Source organism: Malania oleifera, chromosome 6 (assembly GCF_029873635.1).
Source record: "Malania oleifera isolate guangnan ecotype guangnan chromosome 6, ASM2987363v1, whole genome shotgun sequence".
Lineage (NCBI taxonomy): Eukaryota > Viridiplantae > Streptophyta > Magnoliopsida > Santalales > Ximeniaceae > Malania > Malania oleifera.
In genome coordinates, this window is record NC_080422.1 from 53908043 (window position 1) to 53929436 (window position 21394).

Sequence of the window (21394 nt, forward strand, 5' to 3'; positions counted from 1 at the left end):
TTTCTTGGTGCTAAAATTCCGGACTTTGTTCTCTTCAAGAATGCTCCTTTATTCTTCTTAGATTACTACTTTGACACTCCCCAGCACGTGCAGCCAGATAGCATATGGAGAGATAAACACATGATAAATAACACTACCTAAAAGTAATACAATAGTTCTTTAAACACCACACAATAAATGCAAGCAATGAGACTAGAACATAGGGCCTATTGGCAACCTAGCTCTAATACAGGTAAGTTTACGACTTCATCTAAAAGCCTTGGTTATTAGGTTGTGGGCCAACAATGTATATCAAGCATCAAAAATTCTCTTTATATCTTCAAATATTCAAGTGTGTATCCTTTGTTCAATAACTCCGCCTGTGATGCCTTTAATGTCCTAACTTTTTCACATAACCGGTCCCAAGCCCGGGTAAAGGAGAAGGGTTGCGTTAGGTAGCTGACAGCCAACGCAAAATTTGTTAGATCACTATGATATGAATCCTTGCCGAATATTTGATAGGGCATCCCCAATGAGCAATGTGTTGCACTTGCACCACTCGGGTGTAGAGAAAAGTGGGCGAGGGTGGGCTAGGTTGTTGCCCCGAAGTGATGCGCCATGTCGGCGCCCGAGTACACTGTCAAATATGCGAGGTTTGCTGCATCATTCTGAGAGTGGGCAGGTAAAGAAGCTAGTTCAAGAAATTAGGATTAGATTAGCAACTTGGAATATAGGAATTACAGATAAAAGCATTGAAATTGTGGACACAATGCTTTGAAGAAAAATTCATATAATTTGTCTACAAGAAACTACATGGGTGGGGGAGAAAGCTAGAGAAATTGATAAATCAAAATTTAAATTTTGGTACACTAGAAAATAAAAACATTAGAATGGAGTAGGAATTATTGTAGACAAAAACTTAAAAGATAACGTTGTTGACATAAATAGAATAGGGGATAGAATTATAAAAATCAAGATGGTCTTAGGCCACGGAACAATAAATATCATTAGTGCTTATGCTCCTCAAGTAGGCTTAAATCTTAATAGATAATTTTAGCAAGATATGGATACTATTATACAATACATACCAAGGGTTGAGAAAATATTCATAGGAGGAGATCTGAATGGGCACGTTGGAATGGATAATAAATGTTATGAGAAGATACATGGAGGATATGGATATGGATACAAAAATGATCTTGGGAAGATGATCTTAGACTTCGCTATGTCATATGATTTTATTACAATGGATACTTGCATTAAGAAGATAGAAGAACACTTGATAACTTTCAAAAGTGAACAAAATAAAAATCAAATAGGAGGGTAGATTGTTTATCATGCAAAGATTGTAAAGTTATTCTAGGTGAAGGTCGAACCCCACAACATAGAGTCTTAGGGTTAGATATATGTAATAAAAAATGGAATAAAAAGGATAAAAAAAAAACCAGTGCAAGAGAACTAGGTGGTGGAACCTAAAGGGAGAAAATATAATAAAATTTAAATATAAAATGATCAAAGATGAGGATGGGACTATAAAGGATAGGATAGATACAAATACTCTTTGGAGTAGATTAGCTAGCTATATTAAAAAGATAGCAAAAGAGATTTTAGGTGAATCAAAAGGAAGATTCTCGAATAGGTCATGGGATAAAAATGTCCAAAAAATAGTAAAGACAAAAGGAATCTGGTATAAAACATGGCAAAAATGTAGAAACATGGATAACTTTGAAAAGTAAAAAGAGGCGAGAAAAATGCAAAAAAAGGCCGTTAGTGAAGCAAAGCACAAATCATTTAATAGTTTGTATGATAGATTAGATATAAAGGAAGGTGAAAGAGATATATTTAAACTTGCTAAAGCTAAAAAAAGGAAGAGTAAGGACTTAGGAAATGTAAAATATATAAAAAGTGAGGATGATATTGTCTAGGTTAAGAACGAGGACATAAAAGAAAAATGACGAAATTACTTTAGTAATTGTTTAATGAAAATCCAATAGAAGGCTTAAACTTAGAATTGACAAATGAGGGAAAAACCAAAAATATGAGATTTATTCGCAAAATTAGAGTTAACATAGTTAAAGTTGCACTAAAAAAGGTGAAAAATGGAAAACTATAGGGTCGGATAACATCCCAATTGAAGTTTGGAAATGCTTATTTGATAACAGAATTATATGGTTAACTAATTTATTTAACACGAATATAAAAACTAAGAAAATGTCAGATGAATGGAGGAAAAGTACTTTAATATCTATATACAAAAATAAAGGAGATATTCAAAATTTTAATAACTTCGTGGAATTGAACTTATGAGTCGTATAATGAAACTGCGGGAGAGGGATAAAGGAGATATTCAAAATTGTAATAACTATCGTGGAATTAAACTTATGAGTCATATGATGAAATTGTGGGAGAGGGTAGTAGAACAAAGATTAAGGCTAGAAATGAAAGTCTCAGAAAATCAATTTGGTTTTATGCCTGGGAGATATACCACAAAAGCTAGATATCTTTTAAGAAGATTAATGGAAAAGTTTAAGGAAAAGAAGAGGGACTTTCACATGGTATTTATTGACTTAGAGAAAGCATATGATAGGGTACCTAATGAAGTCCTATAGCGGGTTTTAGAAAAAAAGGGTGTACGTAGTAGGTATACTAATGTCATTAAGGATATGTATAATCAAGTAATGACTATTAAGGACTATAGATGGAGAAACTAGAGAATTTCCAATCACCATAGGTATACATCAAGGATCTGCTTTAAGCCCTTATCTTTTTGCTTTAATGATGGACCAATTGACTAAGAGCATTCAAAATGAGGTTCCATGGTGTGTGCTTTTGCAGATGATATTGTATTAATTGATGAAACTAAGGGCAGAGTAGAGGCTAAGTTAGAATTATGGAGGGAGCCTTCGAATCAAGAAACTTTAGGATAAGTAGAAATAAGAGAATATATGAAATGTAATTCGGTAAAAATAAGAGGAATATTGGAGACAAAGTTAAACTTGATGATAAAGAAATAAATAGCACTTGTAGTTTTCAATACCTTGGATTTATTATACAAGCTAAAGGAGAAATTGAAGATGATGTAATGCATAGAATTAGAGCAAGTTGGGTAAAATGGAGAAGTGCTTCAAGTGTGCCTTATGATCGTAGAATACCCTTAAAATTAAAAGGGAAGTTTTATAGGATGTCTATAAGACCAACTATGCTATATGAATCAAAATGTTGGGCGACAAAGAAATAGAATATCTAAAAAGTAAAGTTGTCGAGATGAGAATGCTTATATGGATGAGTTGTACAACACTGAAAGATAAATTGGGTGAACATATTCGCGATAAGTTAGGTGTAGCTCCTATAGAAGGTAAGATAAGGGAGAGATGACTCAGATGGTTTGGGCACTTGCAACGTAGGCAACATAATGCATCAGTGAGGAATATTGAGTAAGTTACTGTGAACGGTAGTAGAAGGCGTAGAGGTAGACCTAAAATAACTTGGAATGAGGTAGTAAAGATTTAATAGCGCTGAATTTGTCAAAAGAAATTGTCCATGATCACATAAATTGGCAAAAAAGTATTCATATAGCCGACCCCACCTAGTGGGATTTAAGGCTTCGTTTTGTTGTTATTGTTGATGTTGTTTATCCTTTGTTCAATAGTTAACCACTGTGATGGATACATTGGATCCTCGTGCTATAAAATGTACCTTGCTAGGCTACTTATGAACTCAAAAAGGATATGACTATTATAGTCCTACCTTGCATCATTTCTTTGTCTTCATCAATAATACCTTCTTTGTGTCTACACCATACTATTCTTAGTCTTTGAGCACTTTTGACCTCTATGAGTCCCTTCCGTACCTAACCTTCCCAATTCTAGCTTATTATCTCTACTCAGTCATCCTTCTGCATCTTCATCTAGTTGGAGTCTTTCTCATTGCCTCATCCTAGTTTGCAAGCGTATTCACAACAGCAGCTTAAGGGAAGAGAGATTCCTCCAACTTCCACCATTATGCCCTTGGTTCCCTTTCCCAAGATGTTGATCTTCCTACTGTTATCCAAAAAGGTAAATGTGCATGTACACATCATCCCATCTCTAATTTTGATTGCTATGGTTTCTCTCAACGTCATATTATTGTTTATTTAATACTATATCTTCTATCACTATTCCTAAATCTATTTCTAAAGCCTTAGCAATTAGCCCATATTGGAAAGAAGACTGCAATGGTCAAAGAGAGGCGTGCATTACAAAATAGTGATAGTTAGGAATTGGTATCTCTTCCTCATAATAAGTATGGGGTGTGGTTATAGCTAGGTGAATACTATGAAAATCAATCATAACAGTTCTATGGCTCATTTGAAGGCCCGAATTTTTCTAAGTATATACTTAGGTGTACGATTTGTACTGATCAGATGCATCCTCCCATTTACTAAACATGCCTCAATTCTCCTTAGCCACCACATGTCATTGGCCAATGCATTAGTTAGATGTGAAGAATGTCCTCCTACATGGTGACCTTCAGGTTGAGGTCTATATGAAGCAACCACCTAGGCTTCATGCTCAAAGGGAATGGTCTTCACGTGTCTACTCAAGAAATCATTGTATGGTATTAAATAGTCTCCTAAAGTGTGTTTGGGTAATTTAGGGATATAGTACTTGAGTTTGTCCTTCAAAGGCGCGTGGTAGATCACTTTGTATTATATTGTTTTGCTCCATCTAGTAAAATTCTGCTTGTTATGTGTGTGACTGTTATTATGATTACCCATGATGATCAAGATATCCAACACCTTTAGTATTTTTTACGGAATATATCACACACCAAAGATTTAGGACCATTAAATACTTCTTGGGCATATATATATATCCAAATCTCGAATTGAAAGTATCTCCTTAACCTCTTTGATAAAGATTGACTATTGGACCCAAACCAGTTGACATGGATCCTAACAAGTTAGTGCCAAATATTGATGATTTGTTAGCCCACCCTATAGGACTTGGACACTTGTTGGAAAGCTAATCTCGTAGTTACTCTACCAAATATATCTTTTGCAACAATTGTTGTGAACTAGTTTCCTGTTTCTACAAGAACAAATCATTGGAATGTTGTAATTCACATCTTGAGATACCTCAAGGTGCACTTAGGAGAGGTGTCTTATATCGGGATAGGGGTCACACTTATATTTTTGTATATATAAATGCAAAGTTGGTTGGACCACTTTCACAAGCAAGTATTGTATTTTTGTTAATAGTAACTTGGTACCCTAAAAGACTAAGAAACAAACTATGATGGCCAAGTCCACTGCTGAATAGAGAATCGCACTATGGCTTGTCCAAGTAAACTTGTTTGGTTAAAGATCATGTTGGAAGAACTTAATTTTCCACATTCTCGATGTACGGATTGATGTATGATAATCAATCTGCTATTCATTCTGCCTCCAATCCAACCTTCCATCAGCATATAAAACACACTAACGTTGATCACATGGTTTAGAAAGAACTTGAGTAGAATCTCATTACAACCACTTATATGAAGCCTGAATTTGCAACTTGCAGATTTATTCATGAAATCTTTGGGGGATTCTTGTTTTAAATTCATATGTAACAAGCCAAGAGAATATAATCTATGATCCAATCAGATGCTCCACCTTGAGGAGTGTTACTTCTAATTTCGGTAATATAGCATGTGTCATTGCCATTTTAGTAGGTTTGAGTTAATAAGGGTAATATGGCCATCTTCATACATTTGATATATGTTGTAAAGTTAGAGATGGAGGAGAGAAGAAAAAAAGAAGAGAAGATGAGAAGAAAGCAAAAGAAAGAAGAAGGCGGCAGTTTCTTGGAGACTTACATACAACTCCAGGTTTGCCCTCTTATATATTAATAATAATAAATTCTTAAGGACAAGAATGCTCCCACTCACATAACCTAATTGCTGAAATAACCTATTTGCTTCTTGACACTCCCCTTCAAGATGGAGGTGTACAAATATCACCCAACCCCAGCTTGTTACAACTAGTAGACAAGGCATGCTTAAATAAAGGCTTAGTGAAAACATCGCCAAACTCATTCATAGATTTCACAAAAGGTTTCCTCACGACATTCTTCAATACAGCATCCCTAAGAAAATGACAATCTACTTCAATGTGCTTTGTCCTCTCATGGAACACTAGATTGCTAGCGATATAAATGGCAGCTTGCTTACCACAAAACATATCCATTGGTTTCGCCACCAAAAGCCCCATCTTTAGCACTAGAGATTTTAACCACCTAAGCTAACTCATAATATGAGCCATAGCTCAGCAGCACTTGATATTGCTATAATAGTTTGTTTGTTGCTACACCAACTAACAAGATTGCCTCCCACGAATGTATAATATCCAGCAGTAGACCTTCGATCATTAATAGAGCCAACCCAATCCGCAAAGAGTATCCCATGATGTCGCTATTTTTATTACATTTATATATAAAACCTTTGGAGCTATATCTTTTGAGAAAATTAATGGAAAAAGTTTAGGGTAAAGAAGAGGGACCAGCATATGGTTTTTATTGACTTAGAAAAAGCACATGATAGGGTACCCAGTGAAGTTCTACGGAGTTTTAGAAAAAAGAAAAAAAAGGCATATGTAGTAGGTAAGCTGATGTTATTAAGGATACGTACAATGGAGTAATGACTAGCATTAGGAGTACAAGTGGAGAGACTAGGGAATTTCCAATCACAAAAAAGGTGTCCAATCAAGAGTCTACTTTAAGCCCTTATCTTTTCGCTATAGTGATGAATGAACTTTCTAGGAGTATCCAAAATGAGGTTCCATGGTATATGTTGTATACAAATGATATTCTCTTGGTCGATGAAACTAAGGGACGAATCTAAGTTAGAATTATAGAGAGAAGATTTAGAATCTATAGGTTTTAGGACAAGTAGAAATAAGATAGAATATATAAAATATAATTTCAGTTGTAGTAGGAGGAATATTAGAGAAAAGTGAAATTGACATTTATCATAAATTTCGGTCCAACATCCCTAGACAGCTTCATGTTACGATCCATAAGAGTATCAATTGATTCAGCTCCTAACAAACCAATCTTATTTAGCAAGTTCAAGGCACATTTTTGCTGAGATAGACTCAATCCTTTCGTACAACGTACAATCTCTAAACCAAGAAAGTAACGCAGAGTACCCCAAGTCCTTGATTTTAAACTAAGCTTGAAGCCGCTGCTCAACAGCTGCAATCCCATTCTGGTCACAGCCAATGATGATGATATCATAAACTACTAGAAGTACCACAACTGCCTCTGCTTTGCAGACAAAGACTGAATGATCATAATAGCACTAGATGAAACCAAATTTAGACCACCACACTAAATTTGCCAAACCAGGCTCAAGGAGAGTGCTAAAGACCTTAAATGGCCCTATGCAACCAACATACTTTACCACCATCCCCTTGAGCAACATACCCAGGAGGTTGCACCATGTATGCCTCTTCCTACAAATCTCCATACAAAAAAACCCTCTTTATATTGAACTAATATAAGGGCCAATCAAAATTAACTACCAACGAAATCAAGAACTTAGTTGAGCAACATGAAAGAGAAGGTCTTAAATAATCAATACCATATGTTTGGTGTGTACCCTTTGGCAACCAATCGAGCCTTAGGCCATTGAATAGAATCGTTAGGAATATATTTAATAGTGTAGACCGAATGACACCAAACCAACTCCTTACCGAAAGGAAGATCCACCAAGTCCCATGTCCCTCAAGTGGTCAAAGCATCCATTTCTACATTTATTGCATGCTTCCACCTAGGGTTAGCAGCTTCAACATGTAAGGAATGAAAGGAAACAAAGGAAATAGACAAGGCAAAAGAACACATAGGGCAAAGAAGGTGAAAAACTGAAACATAATGAGAAATATGATAAGTAACTAGGGACCGAAAACATGTTCGAGTACCTTTCTGGTGAGCGATAGGCAAAAGATTTTTGGAAAGGGATAACTGAAGAAACCAAAGGATAAACGCGTAAGGGGGAATCAAAATCGTTACTAGACTCAAACTAGATTCATCCAAGGAAAACCTTGCCCCAGAATAATATGGCGTCTCCTCTAAAAAGGTGACATGCACAGATATAACATATTTCTTGCGAGTGTGGGGACAATAACATCTAATTCTTCCAAACGCTTTGGGACCTACCTCATAAATGAGGTTATAACCCTAAGACCATGGTCTTAAATTTCCAAGAAATTGTCAAAATTTCCGGTTTCGGTGACCCTCAAAATCGAAATGGCAATCGATTTCTGTCTTGCATAATTTCCATCAAAATCTCAACAAATTGTCCAAAATTTATCAAAATTTTAGAATTTTAGTGAAACTTGTTGAAATTTGAAATATTCAATGAAATTTCCTCATAATTCAAATGAGAGATTTAAAAGTGAAGTGAAATTTCTCCCTCAAATTAATTAATTTATTTTTATCAAAATAAAAGATTATTACAAGTGTTTTTGAAATTTTATGAAATAATGAACCTACAACAACATTTTATTTAATCATTCATGTCTAAATTATCGTTATTTGTATATAAATAATATTTAAGTGTTTTATTAATTTCATTTGTATTAACTGATTCACTAAATATGTTAAATGTACATTATCATACAAATATGTTGATGCACATATTATATTACAACTTCTCCACCTCATACACAGCATAGATGTATTTACTTGCAATAGATAGTCCTAAAACTTACATTATTTTGTCTATTAATTATTTCTAAAGCTTCATAAAAGAATTCGATGTTTTACTACTGATTTCCATGATTTTTCTAAATTGAAATCAAAATTTCTGTACTTTTTGGAGCTTCGAAATTTAAGACCTTGCCTAAAGACTAGAAGGAAGAAGACTCATGGGTTCGGGTACCATCATCAGAAGTATCAATGTTCTCAAATGCCTGACATATTAACACAACGAGAGGAAAACTTGTCCTATCCAATGTTGAACATGAACAAAATATATGCAACCAACAACAGGAAGCATGATAAAGAACATTGATATCTCTAGATACATGATGGGGTAGGAGTCTAATTGGTTTTGATCGGTTCAATTTTGATCAAACAAAACACCAAACTGAAAATACCGATTTTCAAAAAGACCAAAACCAAACCATAACTGACGGTTTTCATACCGAACATTTTGCAGTTCAATGGTTCAACTTTGGTTTTTGAATTGATCATCGAACAGTGCTAAAATATTTTACTTCTTAAGACCTTGTAGCAAAAACAACATAGCAGTACTGCCACAGGAAAGTTGATCACCCAATGATGGGCCTGCATAAGCCAACTTGCAGGCTGAAGGGAAGGACCAGATAGAGATAACAGGTAAAGGCAATATTTATTTATAAGCAGCAAGAAGCAAGAAGATTTCTTGCACTTCTGATGTGGGATGAAATGGGGAAGTAATTCTAGGGAGCTAAGACAGAAAGCCTGAGAGTTGAACACTTGAACATGAAATCATTGTCCCACATAAAAAACTAATGAGCTAGGAGAGGTTCCCCACCCTTATAAAATTTTATCCTTTCCCTTAAGTTCAATTATAATATGTATTATTATTATAAAAATCAAATTTTGAAATGAAAAACTATTCAAAATTCATAAATAAATTATTATGATGAAAGAAATATTTTGATAAAAATAGTAATGTTATAGATCAAATTTACACACACACACACACACACAAACATTTATATATATATGATTTTGGGTTAAAAACTGAAACCAAAACCAAAGCCAATTTTCACTTCCAAAAACCACAACCGAAACCGAAAACCGAAAAAACACACTAAAACTTATTTCGGTCCAGTTTCAGGCTGGTCCATTTTTTGGTAATTTTTTTACACCCGTATCATGGAGACTGGGTATTTTTGTCCCCCTAAGAAAACTAGAAGGCATCCATTGAGAAAACTACAAGCTGTGAGAAGAGCATCAACCCAGAAAGTTTTAGGAACATGCATATGAGGGAGAGAGACCGTGCTATGTCAACTAAATGTCTATTTTTTTTATTTTTTTTTTTTTCAGCTACTCCATTCTGCTGATGGGTATATACTTGATGTATGATGAATAATTCCTTTAGCCAAGTACAAAGATTGAATCTCATTTTGAACAAACTCAAGTGCATTATTTAATCAAAAAATTTTGAATACTAACGCCAAACTGTTTTTTTTTTTTTTTTTTCAAATTGAGTTAAATACATTAAAAAATTCAGACCTATCTTTGAACAAAAAAATCCAGGTCATGTGCAAAAAATCATCCACAGGGACACAAAATATTGATGACAAGTCAAATTCTCGACTCTACACAAACTCTGAATAAAACAATGAAAAGAAAAACAATGTTCTACTACAACACTCAATTCTAGATGGAACAGATGCCCAAGCAGCTTTCCCAACTTACGCACAGTACACTAAAAATGAGAAACAAACTTAAATGGGAAAAATTTCTTGTCGTTTTTTAAGGGATTGATGACCCAAACGAGTGTGCCACTGACCAAGAGAAACATAAGGAGTATAAATTGAGGATGCGGTATGACAAGAACTGGATTGACCATGATCACCATCAAAATTGTTAAAACTTGATATACATTATTGGACCAAAACCTAACAGCTTATGTTTTAGACAAAGTGGTAATCTAACATGGTATTAGAGCTGATTACTAGGTGGTCCTAAGTTCTAATCTCGTTGCCTGGGTTTGATATGTGGTGTTTAAAAACTAATTATATTCCCTTTAGTCGGTGTTATCTCTTGTGTATCTCTTCATGAGTTGTCAGGCTGCACTTACAGGAGAGTGTAAAAGCTTGATATACATTGTTGGCCCACAACCTAACAGCTTAAGCTTTTAGGTAAAGGGGTAATCTAACAAAAATGGTACAAGGCGTCCTTCTCAAGCCCTCCACCAATCCTCTTCTTTCTCTGGAGACCTTGAAAACATAATGAGAAGGAAAGGCAATCACAAAACAGTTCTGAGAATTTTGTTAGTTGAGTAACTAATAATAGGTTCAAGGGAAATTTAGGCACATATAAGATAGAGGAAAGAGGCAAAGAAGGGAACAAGAAAATATTGCCGCAACCAGAAACTGGTTTTGCTAAACCATCAGAAAGAATAACCTGGAGAGTGTAAAATAGTGGGTTTCAAGGACTAAAATAAATTAGGACTATCATTCATATGGGAGCAGGCAGCAAAATCAATAACCTAGGGTGAAGAGGATGTAGGCAAGAAGCCTAGTTGTACTTGAATGGGCCACATAGCATTGCATGTAGAAGCATAAGTTTGGAGTTGTTAAACCATGCGGGCAATATTGTTATACTCTTCTCAAGACATGGTAGATGACGTACTTAACTCCCTAGTGGAATGGCTTGGTGTACTAGAACTTTCAAAAATAGACTTAACCTCATCAACAGACTTATTGGGCCAAGTTGGTCTCCTGTGGAGATCCGAACAGCAATCAACAATATGGTTTTGCTTGACACAATGTGTGCAAATGCAAGAATTACCACAACGGGCTCCTCATCCAAATACACTACCTCTACCTTCCAAACCCCATCCTCATCCTCTGACACTTCCCTTACTATGGTTGGAGGCAGTGCAAAACATGGCTGAACTATCGCAAGAAGAAGCTTGAGGAGATGATTGAGAGCCATTTTTGGTGATCAGCCGAATTGTACCGTATACTCCATTCATGAATGAGAAATAAAAACCACCCCCTCTACACAACAATCAGTGCAGACCATGGTCTTAAATTTCAATGAAATTGTCGAAATTTTCTTCGAAATTTTTGGTTTCCGTCACCCTCGAAATCGAAATGGCAGTTGATTTCTATCTTGCATGATTTCTATCGAAATTTCAACGAATCATCCGAAATTTATCGAAATCTCAAAATTTTAGCAAAACTTGTTGAAATTTGAACTATGCAATGGAATTTCCTCATAATGCAAATGAGAGATTTAGGAATGAAGTGAAATTTCTCTCTCAATTTATTTTATTTATTTTTATCGAAACAAAAGATTATCACAAGTGCTTTCGAAATTTATGAAAAAGTAAACTTACAACAACATTTTATTTAACCATTCATGTCTAAATTATCATTATTTGTATAATAAATAATATTTAAATGATTTATGAATTTCATTAGTATTAACTGATTCATTAAATATGTTTAATGGACATTATCTTACAAATATGTTTGATGCACATATTATATTACAACTTCTCCACCTCATACACAACATAGATGCATTTACTTGTAATATTTTAGTCCTAAAACTTACATTGTTATGTCTATTAATCATTTCTAAAGCTTTATAAAAGAATCTCATGCTTTACTACTTATTTCCATTATCTTTTCAAATTGAAATCCAATTTTCTGTCAAAATTTTAGTACTTTTGGAGCTTCGAAATTTGAGTCGAAATTGAAATTTAAGACATTGGTGCACACCAGTATCAGGAATGAAAAATGCAGAAAGTATGGAAAATCAGGTATCACACACAAGCACAACGGCCACTTAATAAACTACATGGTAGCACAGCAGCTGCGGGAATTGTTTCTGGCAGCAACTAGAAGAAAGCACAATGTCATTGAGCACCAATGTAAACTACCAGCAACTGAAACAAGATTGCGAGCAAGCAAGCAATCATGAACACGTAAAATTAAAACAGCTTCATCATGCCAACACCAGCCAGAACAGCACAGGCACTATACCCAAAAGAGACATAAGTCCTTCATGTCAGCAAACTACTACATACAGACACCATCCTATCAAGGATATATTGCAAAACATTCCATAAGACTTACATTATTCCTTAGCTTTTGTATTATGATTAAACTCAAACATTTTCTGAAAATATACCATAAATACTAAAAGGTATGTAAGAGGATGGATGGGTGGAAGGTGTTTTATTTTCTTTAGGTGAGTGCATTACACTCATTAAGGCTTGCCTTGCAAGTACTCCTATTTATTTCTTTTCTTTCTTTAGAATTACTGTAAGGGAAGCCAGTAGCATTGAGAAGATTATAAGAGAATTTCTTTGGTCCAGGGTGAGGGAGAATCAGCTGGGAGATTGTCTATACGTCTAACAAAAAGGGGTATTCGGATATTGTTAAGTTGGTGTATAAGAACATTGCTTTAATGGGTAAATGGTTGTGGTGTTTTACCCTATAGGAAGTTTTCCCATTGTCAAAAAGTTAATAAGAGAAAATTTGGTTTGCAGGACAATGAGTGGGATGTTAATTTCGGGTTGAGATGTTTCTTGTAAAAGTCCTTGGAAGGGTATTTCACAGTTATATCCTCCTTTTATTCCTTGCACAAATTTAATTGTTGGTAATGGGTGTTGCATTTGTGTTTGAGAAGACATTTGAGTGGGGGGTTATTCACTTTGCTCGTCTTTCCCTTGTTTGTTTAGATTGTCATCTTTGCACAATGAATCTATTTCTTCATTTTTATTTCTAATGGGGCTGGTTTATATTGGGCTTTCCATTTTCGTAGGGCTCTTAATGATAGGGAGTTTTGGAGCTTGTCTCCCCATTAAGAGACTATCATTCCTTTCTTGATTCTTCTAGGTAGCATTCTTGTAATTCTTTCTTTGAGCATTTAACCAAAAAGAACTTCTCTCCTGTTTCATATATCCATTTGGAATGCTAAAGTCCCCTGTAAGATTGAGGCGCTTATTGGTTGGTAGTTCTTAATAGGTTGCAGAGTTGGAGGCTTTCATCTCCTGATGCATGTCCTCACCCTTCCAAAATTCAAAATTCAGAATCTTCTTAACACTAATTTATAAAAATAAAACTAGCATGAGTTTATGATTACAATGAAATTTTATTATTGACAGAAACACCACTTACAAAGCTAATAATTTTAGCTACTAATTTTAGAATCATTTAATCAAATGAATGATAAAAATAATCTCTCAAAACACCAATTGATATAATTATGTACCGCGCAAATATGTGTGGATGGATGGATGCACGTGTGCAAGCAGATGCATGTGTGTGTATTTTTGTGTTGTAGCTTTACTTTTATTTTGACTTTCTTTTTCTGATAAGCAGAGAAAACTTCACAAGGAACATCGCTGCAAGGGGTGGGGGGGGGGGGCGATGGGTTTTGGGGCAGGGAACCAAAGACAAGAACGGGATAAATTAATGACAGCCTAACACTGAACCAAGGTCTTAAATTTCGATTTCAACTCAAATTTCGAAACTCCAAAAGTACGCAAATTTCGACTGAAATTTCGATTTCTATGTCAATTTTGATTTCAATTTGAAAAAATGATGGAAAATAGTAGTAAAGCATGGAATTCTTTGTGAAACTTTAGAAATGGTTAACAAACATAATAATATAAGTTTTAGGACTAATATATTACAAATTAAATACACCTATGTTTTGTATGAGGTGGAAAAGTTGTAAAATAGTATGTGTATCAAAAATATTTGTAAGATAATGTACATTAAACATATTCAGTTAACACAACTGAAATACATAAATCATTTACCGATTATTTATTATACAAAATAATGATAATTTAGACATGAATGGTTAAATAAAATGTAGTATGTTTATTTTTTCAAATAATTTCAAAAGAACTTGTAATAATATTTTGTTTTGATAAAATAAATTGATAGAAATTTCACTTCATTCCTAAATATCTCATTTGAATTCTGACGAAATTTCATCGTACAGTTAAAATTTTGACAAGTTTCGCTAAAATTTCGAGATTTCGATAAATTTCGGATGATTCGTTGAAATTTCGACGGAAATTATGCAAGACAGAAATCGACTGCCATTTCAATTTCAAGGGTGACAGAAATTGGAAATTTCGACGGAAATTTCAACAATTTCGTGGAAATTTAAGACCATGCACTGAACCTGTTAAACCGAAAAAGTAAACTCTTGACCTATCCTTAATAGTATTAATGGGACTATAAACACTATCAAAAGCCTATGGTTCCCCCTCTCCAAGCAACCCAAAAATTGGTTAGGAAAATTTATAAACTTTTTCCTTTCTCCATTATTCCTGACTTTATTCCTTTCCCATAACTCCCCTGGAACAGAACACGCTGATGCAGAATCTCAGCCACTTTCCTCCATGGAAAGCATTTGTTCAGCTGCACATTTTCAATCTTTACAAGTTCTCAATCGAGAGGATTTTCTTCCATGCTGCTTTCCAGGCAAAGATAAACCACCTTTGTCTGAGCAATTGTCTTCCAATTAGCCATCCAAGGAAAGGAGCCCCCTACCTTTTGGTCCTCTTTGTTAATGAACCTATATAAAGACCTCACTACAAAACTGCTACTTTTTGCATCATTCCACTCCTCTGCATCCCTCCCTTGCCCTGTAACTAAATACTGACAATAAGAACATCACCAAATTCCAATCCCAGATAACTCCATACTGCAAACAGGAGCTTACTAGGTTGCCTTTGTTTCGGGCCAGCAAAAAAAGATCAGGAAATTGCCTCTTTAATGATAAATGCCTGGTCATTTACCATGGTAAAGAAAATAGCCTCACCACCACTTACACTACAAACAAAATATGATCAGAGAAACGCAAGCAATCTCCGCTAATGCTTTCCCACAACCACCCCAAAAGTTTTCTTATGCTCCACGCATCCACCCCATGTTTAGCCCCTCAACTCCTCTCCAATGCTCCTCTTTCTCAAGCATAAACCTCCAAGCCACTCACCCAACAAAGCCCAACTATAACTTGTTGAATCTTTAATTCCCAGGGCCCTCTTTCACAATCAGGTTCCTTCACCACCTCTAACCTCATCAAGTGAAACTTGAATTATTGTCCACTGCTGCACCACAAAAACCTCCTCTGAATTTCTTTTAATCTTCTAGCCATCAACCTTTAAATAGGTAAGAGGGACATGATGTAAGCACGTAAATTAGACAAAGTACTTTTGATTAGTGTAATTCTACCTAGAAGATGCATAGAACAGCCTCTTTCGTTGAACATATCCATATTTGTAGCGAAGCTACACCTGACTGAAAGTATGTAGGAAAATTAGTTTCAAAAAAATAACAAATTAAACAAAACACTCATCATTACATCCACTAAATAATTTTGAATCTTCAATGATATTCTTACAACAACAATATAATTACAAAGAATTACAGACAGCTCAACAGATCTGATATCCATTTCTTTCGAGGACTACAGAGAGAATCCTCTGAGTAGCAAGTACAAAAACATCATGGATGTCCATCAGAAATTTTTACACTACTATCTTTAATAATCTGAGAACTAAAATCGGATAGGATGGAATTACACTTCTCTTGAATTCTTCTAACTACAGGGGCCATCCTTACATAAGTAGCAATGACCTGCCCTCAGGTATGCTGATCCCATCATTCCTTTCTCTCCCATTCTTTAACAATCAAACATAGAGATGGAAAGTAATTATAGTGGAAATTTCTAATTTAGCAACTTAAAGGGAGTACCCTGCCCAAAACTTTATTCCTATTAATTGTACTTTTATTACTACATTCAAACAATTCATAAGCAAAATTTAGGGAAAGTCTAATTGAGTTTCTGTTTTAGGCCATAAATTGAGCTTCATTTTATAAACAAATTGGAGGAAATTTTGCCATTAAATTGTAATATTGACAACATTTATACATCATACCTTTTATTACAATATTTGACAGTAGTAAGGAAGTAAACTAGGGTAAATGATAAATTATTAAACCAATTTTTTTTAGCATCAGCAAAGGTTTCAACAACTTTACTAGGATTGTTGGGGGAGATAACTATAACTTTTCCAAAATTTACATACAGAGAGAGAGAGAGAGAGAGAGAGAGAGAGAGAGAGAGAGAGAGAGAAGAAGAATTCAATTGTGAATTGTAAGAACCTTATTATTATTTAACAAAAACAATGCACCTAACATGCAAGGAGCTGTTCAAGGCATATTATGTTTCCAAACATTATCCTATTATCCTTAACTGAAGGTGAACACCCCTGCATCCTTTAATAATACTTATCAAAAGTCAGATTTAGTATGTAGACTGTGATTAAGGAAAGAAAGGTTGTTAAAAGACCATTGAAAGTTATTCATAATAGAAACAAAAACTTCCACCTGACAACCATTCAACAAATAGTCTAATACTTCTATTAATGCAAAACAGTATAGCTGACATAACAACATCACCTCTGCTATGCTATCTACCTGAAGAATTGATTCACGGGTAATTCCAAAATCAGGGGCACATTCTTTTGAACCACTTGAAGAGAGCACTTCTTTCAGCACCTTACAAGAAAAAGTGTGTCTTGATGAATCATAACAATATAAAAAAAGATAATACATGACTATTTTTTTATTTTTTTTATTTTTTTGGTGTGTGGAAAGGATACCATTCAACTATTTGTTGCTGGAAACCAGAAATGAGAGAAAAGAAGAGCTATTAGCAGCAGAACCAGTGAACGGCACATATGATGACCCAATAGAAATGTAAGGATCAGCTTTAAGAACATCACTTTTGATATATTCTGCTTTAGAAAGAGTTACTACTTTTTCACCCGCATCCTAGCACATACCTCTTTGGCTTCATCCCCTTCATTTCGTAGTCTACATAAAGCCAGGCAAGCTTTTTTCTCTAAATCTCCAAGCCTTCCTTCTAAAAGAGAAATTGATTGGGAAAAATTTCAGAGGCAAACTCAATATACATATATATATGTATGTATGTATATATATATATATATATATATATATATATATGTATTCAATGTGTATTCAATGGTGTATGCATAGAGAGACTATACCAGATTTTGACATTCCTATGGTTTCAATATTTATCCAAACATTTTCAGGAATCAAAGAAAAATCTTCGGCTGGAGAGTGCAAACAAGCACAAGCAATGAGTGCTAATGAAATTTGTCTTAATGGACCATCAAATCCTGCGTGCTCAAGTTTTCCCAAATCAAAACAAGCACTGTCAGAAGCCACAAGAAATGATTGTATCTGGCACCGATCTGCAAAGGGGATGTAATCTACTAGAACTACCATTGCACGAATTCTTAGAAGAAATGATGAATCTGATGATGCAACTGCAACCACCCGATCCCACGTACTTGAAACCAGAAGAGGCAGAACCGACTCAGATGCAGAAATAACTGTGCCAGATGGAACTAACTTACTACAAAGTGTTGAAGATAATATTGCTGTTTCACTAACCACATCTTGGCCTACAAGTCTTCCTAAGTGACAAAGTGCAATAGAGCGCTGCTCAGGCTCAGGATGACACAGCAGTATAGAGAATAGATCAACAAGAGGAACCTCACTTCCATGAAGACTATGGACACCTCTTGCAAATAAGATTGACAACCATTTATCAGCCTGCAACCGCCAAGAAATTCTAGGGGCACTGCAGGTGAAATTCTTGATAGCAGAACATATGGTGCCAATCAGATTATCTAAGTGAAAACACTTGGGCACTGCAAGTAGACAATCCAGCAACAAGGATGCAACTTCCCAACAATGATTTTCTTGAAGCATCAAAATTATTTCAGCAAGTTCTTCAAGACCAATTCTCCAAGGAAACAGGAACTCATCAACAAAGTTAGACGGACAAGGGTTTTCAACAACACCCTCTTTGTTATCATGCACTTTCTGTGCAATTGAAGATAAGCACCTTGAGTAAATAAAACACCGTGCAGTTGTTAGCGCCAGCTTCTTTGCCAATTGATGATGAAGTTTCCAACAGAGCTCTATTGTCGGATTAAGCTTCGAAATGACACACTCCAAGTCGTTAGAAAAATAGCCAATTTCCTCAGCAGATAAAGGACAAAACTTTTGATTTAACAGAACACCATCACCTTTGTCACTTTCTAACTTCTCAGAAGACTCGGATGAACTAGAGCCATGGCAAATATCATTAAGAAACCACAAATGCAATTCTGAGCTATCATCATGGAGCACGCCAGCCCCTAGCTCAGGAAAGTGAGACATATGAAGTGGGATAACTCCAAACGCTCTTAGAGTATGAACAAATAAAGATTCAAAACTTTCCATAGCAGTCTGAAACGAGCCAAGGTAGTCATGAAATAATGTTGTTGGCTCAAAATTTCCAAAATCAGCCCACACAATTAAGTACCGTAAGAAATCTCTTTTGCGCTGAATGGATAGATCCGGAAATACAGAAGCCAAAATATATATTGTCAGTGCCCTGCTGTATACCTTTTCTGCAGCACCATCTCGATTCTCCCTTTTGTCTCTAATATTACTAAAAAGCTCATCAAAACATAATGACTCAAAATTAAGGCATGAATCATCACTCAATAAATTTTCCTCATTAGCCACATGACTTAAAGAATATGAGACAATTGGCTTCAGTAAATGCAATATGGAGGTGAGAAATGACACATCACAGTATGAGGCTCTGCATAAGGACACAAGCACTTGCACCACTTTAGGTATTTCGGGAACCATCGCTTCCATGTGCTGAACTACAATGGCTTCAAGAATGTACAAGATGATTGCTCTGGCATTCCTTCCAACGTAACCTTTATAATCATCAGGACTTTTTCTAACAGAAAATTGTTCCTTTTGGAGAAATGGCCATGAGCACAAATTGGAAAACCAACACAAAATATCAGGCAGAATACTAGAACAAAGAGATCTCAATTGCAATCCAACAGCCTCCAAAATAATTTCCCCAAAAGCTTCAAACTGTTTTGTCATATTTGGAAAGAACTTGCTGAGTTCAGGGTACACAGCACCAAAAAATTGGTCTCCTTTTTGTTGGCCAGGATGGTCTGGTCTTTTACTAATATGAAGATTATAGTTGACTCCCAATTGTTCAATCTTCACATCTTCATCTTTCTTATTAACAACATTATCTACCCGCGCAAGCTCTTCAGCAAAAATGGATAACAAATTTGTCAACTGTGACAGATCAGATGCAAGAAACAACTGCCCTTTTAGATACAGTTCAGCATTACGAGACACTGCCATCCAACCAAGATATCGAACTAGAGGGAAATCACTACAAGAAAATGTAGGTATTTTTTGTATCCAGGCTGAAGGTGGAATCAGATTCTCATACCGAAAACCATTATTCACACTGTTTGCAAGGTCTGACCCCTCATTGCCACCACTTGAAGCAATGACCAATCGTTGAAGAAGCATCCAGCGGCGTTCTACACTGTGTACCTTTTCTGGATCCAATTGGAGAATGCCTTCTTTATATTGATTATAAAAGGTTATAAGAAGCCCATTCAAGTACTCAGCAGACCCAAGAATGATATTAATCACAAGTTCAGGACTGCAGAACAACTTAGTCGACGTGCACAACAGAAACAGAAGACTCTGCATGAGTATATCATGCAAGAAATGTTGGTCTCTTTGCAATCTCTGAATCAAAAAATTGCACAATAAAGCCTGATTCTGTCGAACCAAGGTGATTGCATCAGCAGATTGTGTATCAATCAGAGATAAACTCAACAAATGCCTTTCATTCCCTTCAGATGAGTAAGGACAATGTTCTCCATCTGTAAGCTTTGTCTTATATGTTATATCTAATTTAGCAGCCTCGAGCAATAGTTCGAGAACAATTTTATCTCTTTTCCTTTCAAGGTGAGATAATGTTTCCAAGTTCCAATTCTCTTCAAAAACCCTCTTCAACTCTGAAAATCCATAGTTCTGTGGATTTCTTGTCCCACCAATGTTCATCTGGTTCATAACACTTGGACTGCCTCTAACTGATGTCATGAAGAAGGGATTGATAAAGCACTCTGCAGCCAAGAGCAAAGCATCTATAGCAGCTTCATGACCCTCAAGAGTTATATCATCCCGTGAGTGTAGATCTAAAGCCAGTCGCCGAAACTCAGAAGCCCTAAGCTCACAGTCCCGATAGTTCATAACTTGCATATAATCTGCATGCAAGTTAAAGTACTCAACAGAAAAACCAGCATCCAACACAGGGCCATTCTGAGGCTGATCAGTCAAATCCTCCTCAACCCTGTGTCTCTCACTCATGCTGATATCTCCATGGCAAGAATCTGAAACATTCCTATCTGAATTAGTAAATATATTTGTCAGAGCCATGCTTCTCAATTCTGGGGGAGCAAAAAAGAGGCTGACATCTTCAAAAGTATCCACCTTAGGGGACATATCAGAAACATCTATCTTTCCATCAGCGCTGTCAGCACAGTTGGACTTGGACGAGGCTCCTCTATGTGAAAGGATAGAGGAAACAGATGAAGCATTCGAAGATTCTTGCTCAAGAGGTTTAGACACAGAAGGCTTGCAAAGGTCGATTTCTCGAGGTAATTGCATGCGAGGATCCAATATAGAGAGAAGTACACTACATGAAAGCACACAAATTAATCTTCTAAAAAAAAAAAAAAGTAGAATATTTGGTGCATTCCTTGATTCATCTAATCCTGT

At 35.5% G+C, this 21394-nt stretch overlaps 1 protein-coding gene across 1 annotated transcript in view; it reads right to left on the reverse strand.

The window, feature by feature from the left end:
* The window catches only part of LOC131158392 (uncharacterized), a 164577-nt gene that overhangs the window by 41540 nt on the left and 101643 nt on the right, over window positions 1-21394 (reverse strand). The window contains exons 18-20 of the mRNA XM_058113236.1: window positions 17770-21311; window positions 17545-17624; window positions 17177-17257 (exon numbers count right to left, since the gene is read on the reverse strand). Of these exons, the coding sequence (XP_057969219.1) occupies window positions 17177-17257; window positions 17545-17624; window positions 17770-21311 (3703 nt within the window). The remainder of the gene's footprint in view (window positions 1-17176; window positions 17258-17544; window positions 17625-17769; window positions 21312-21394) is intronic.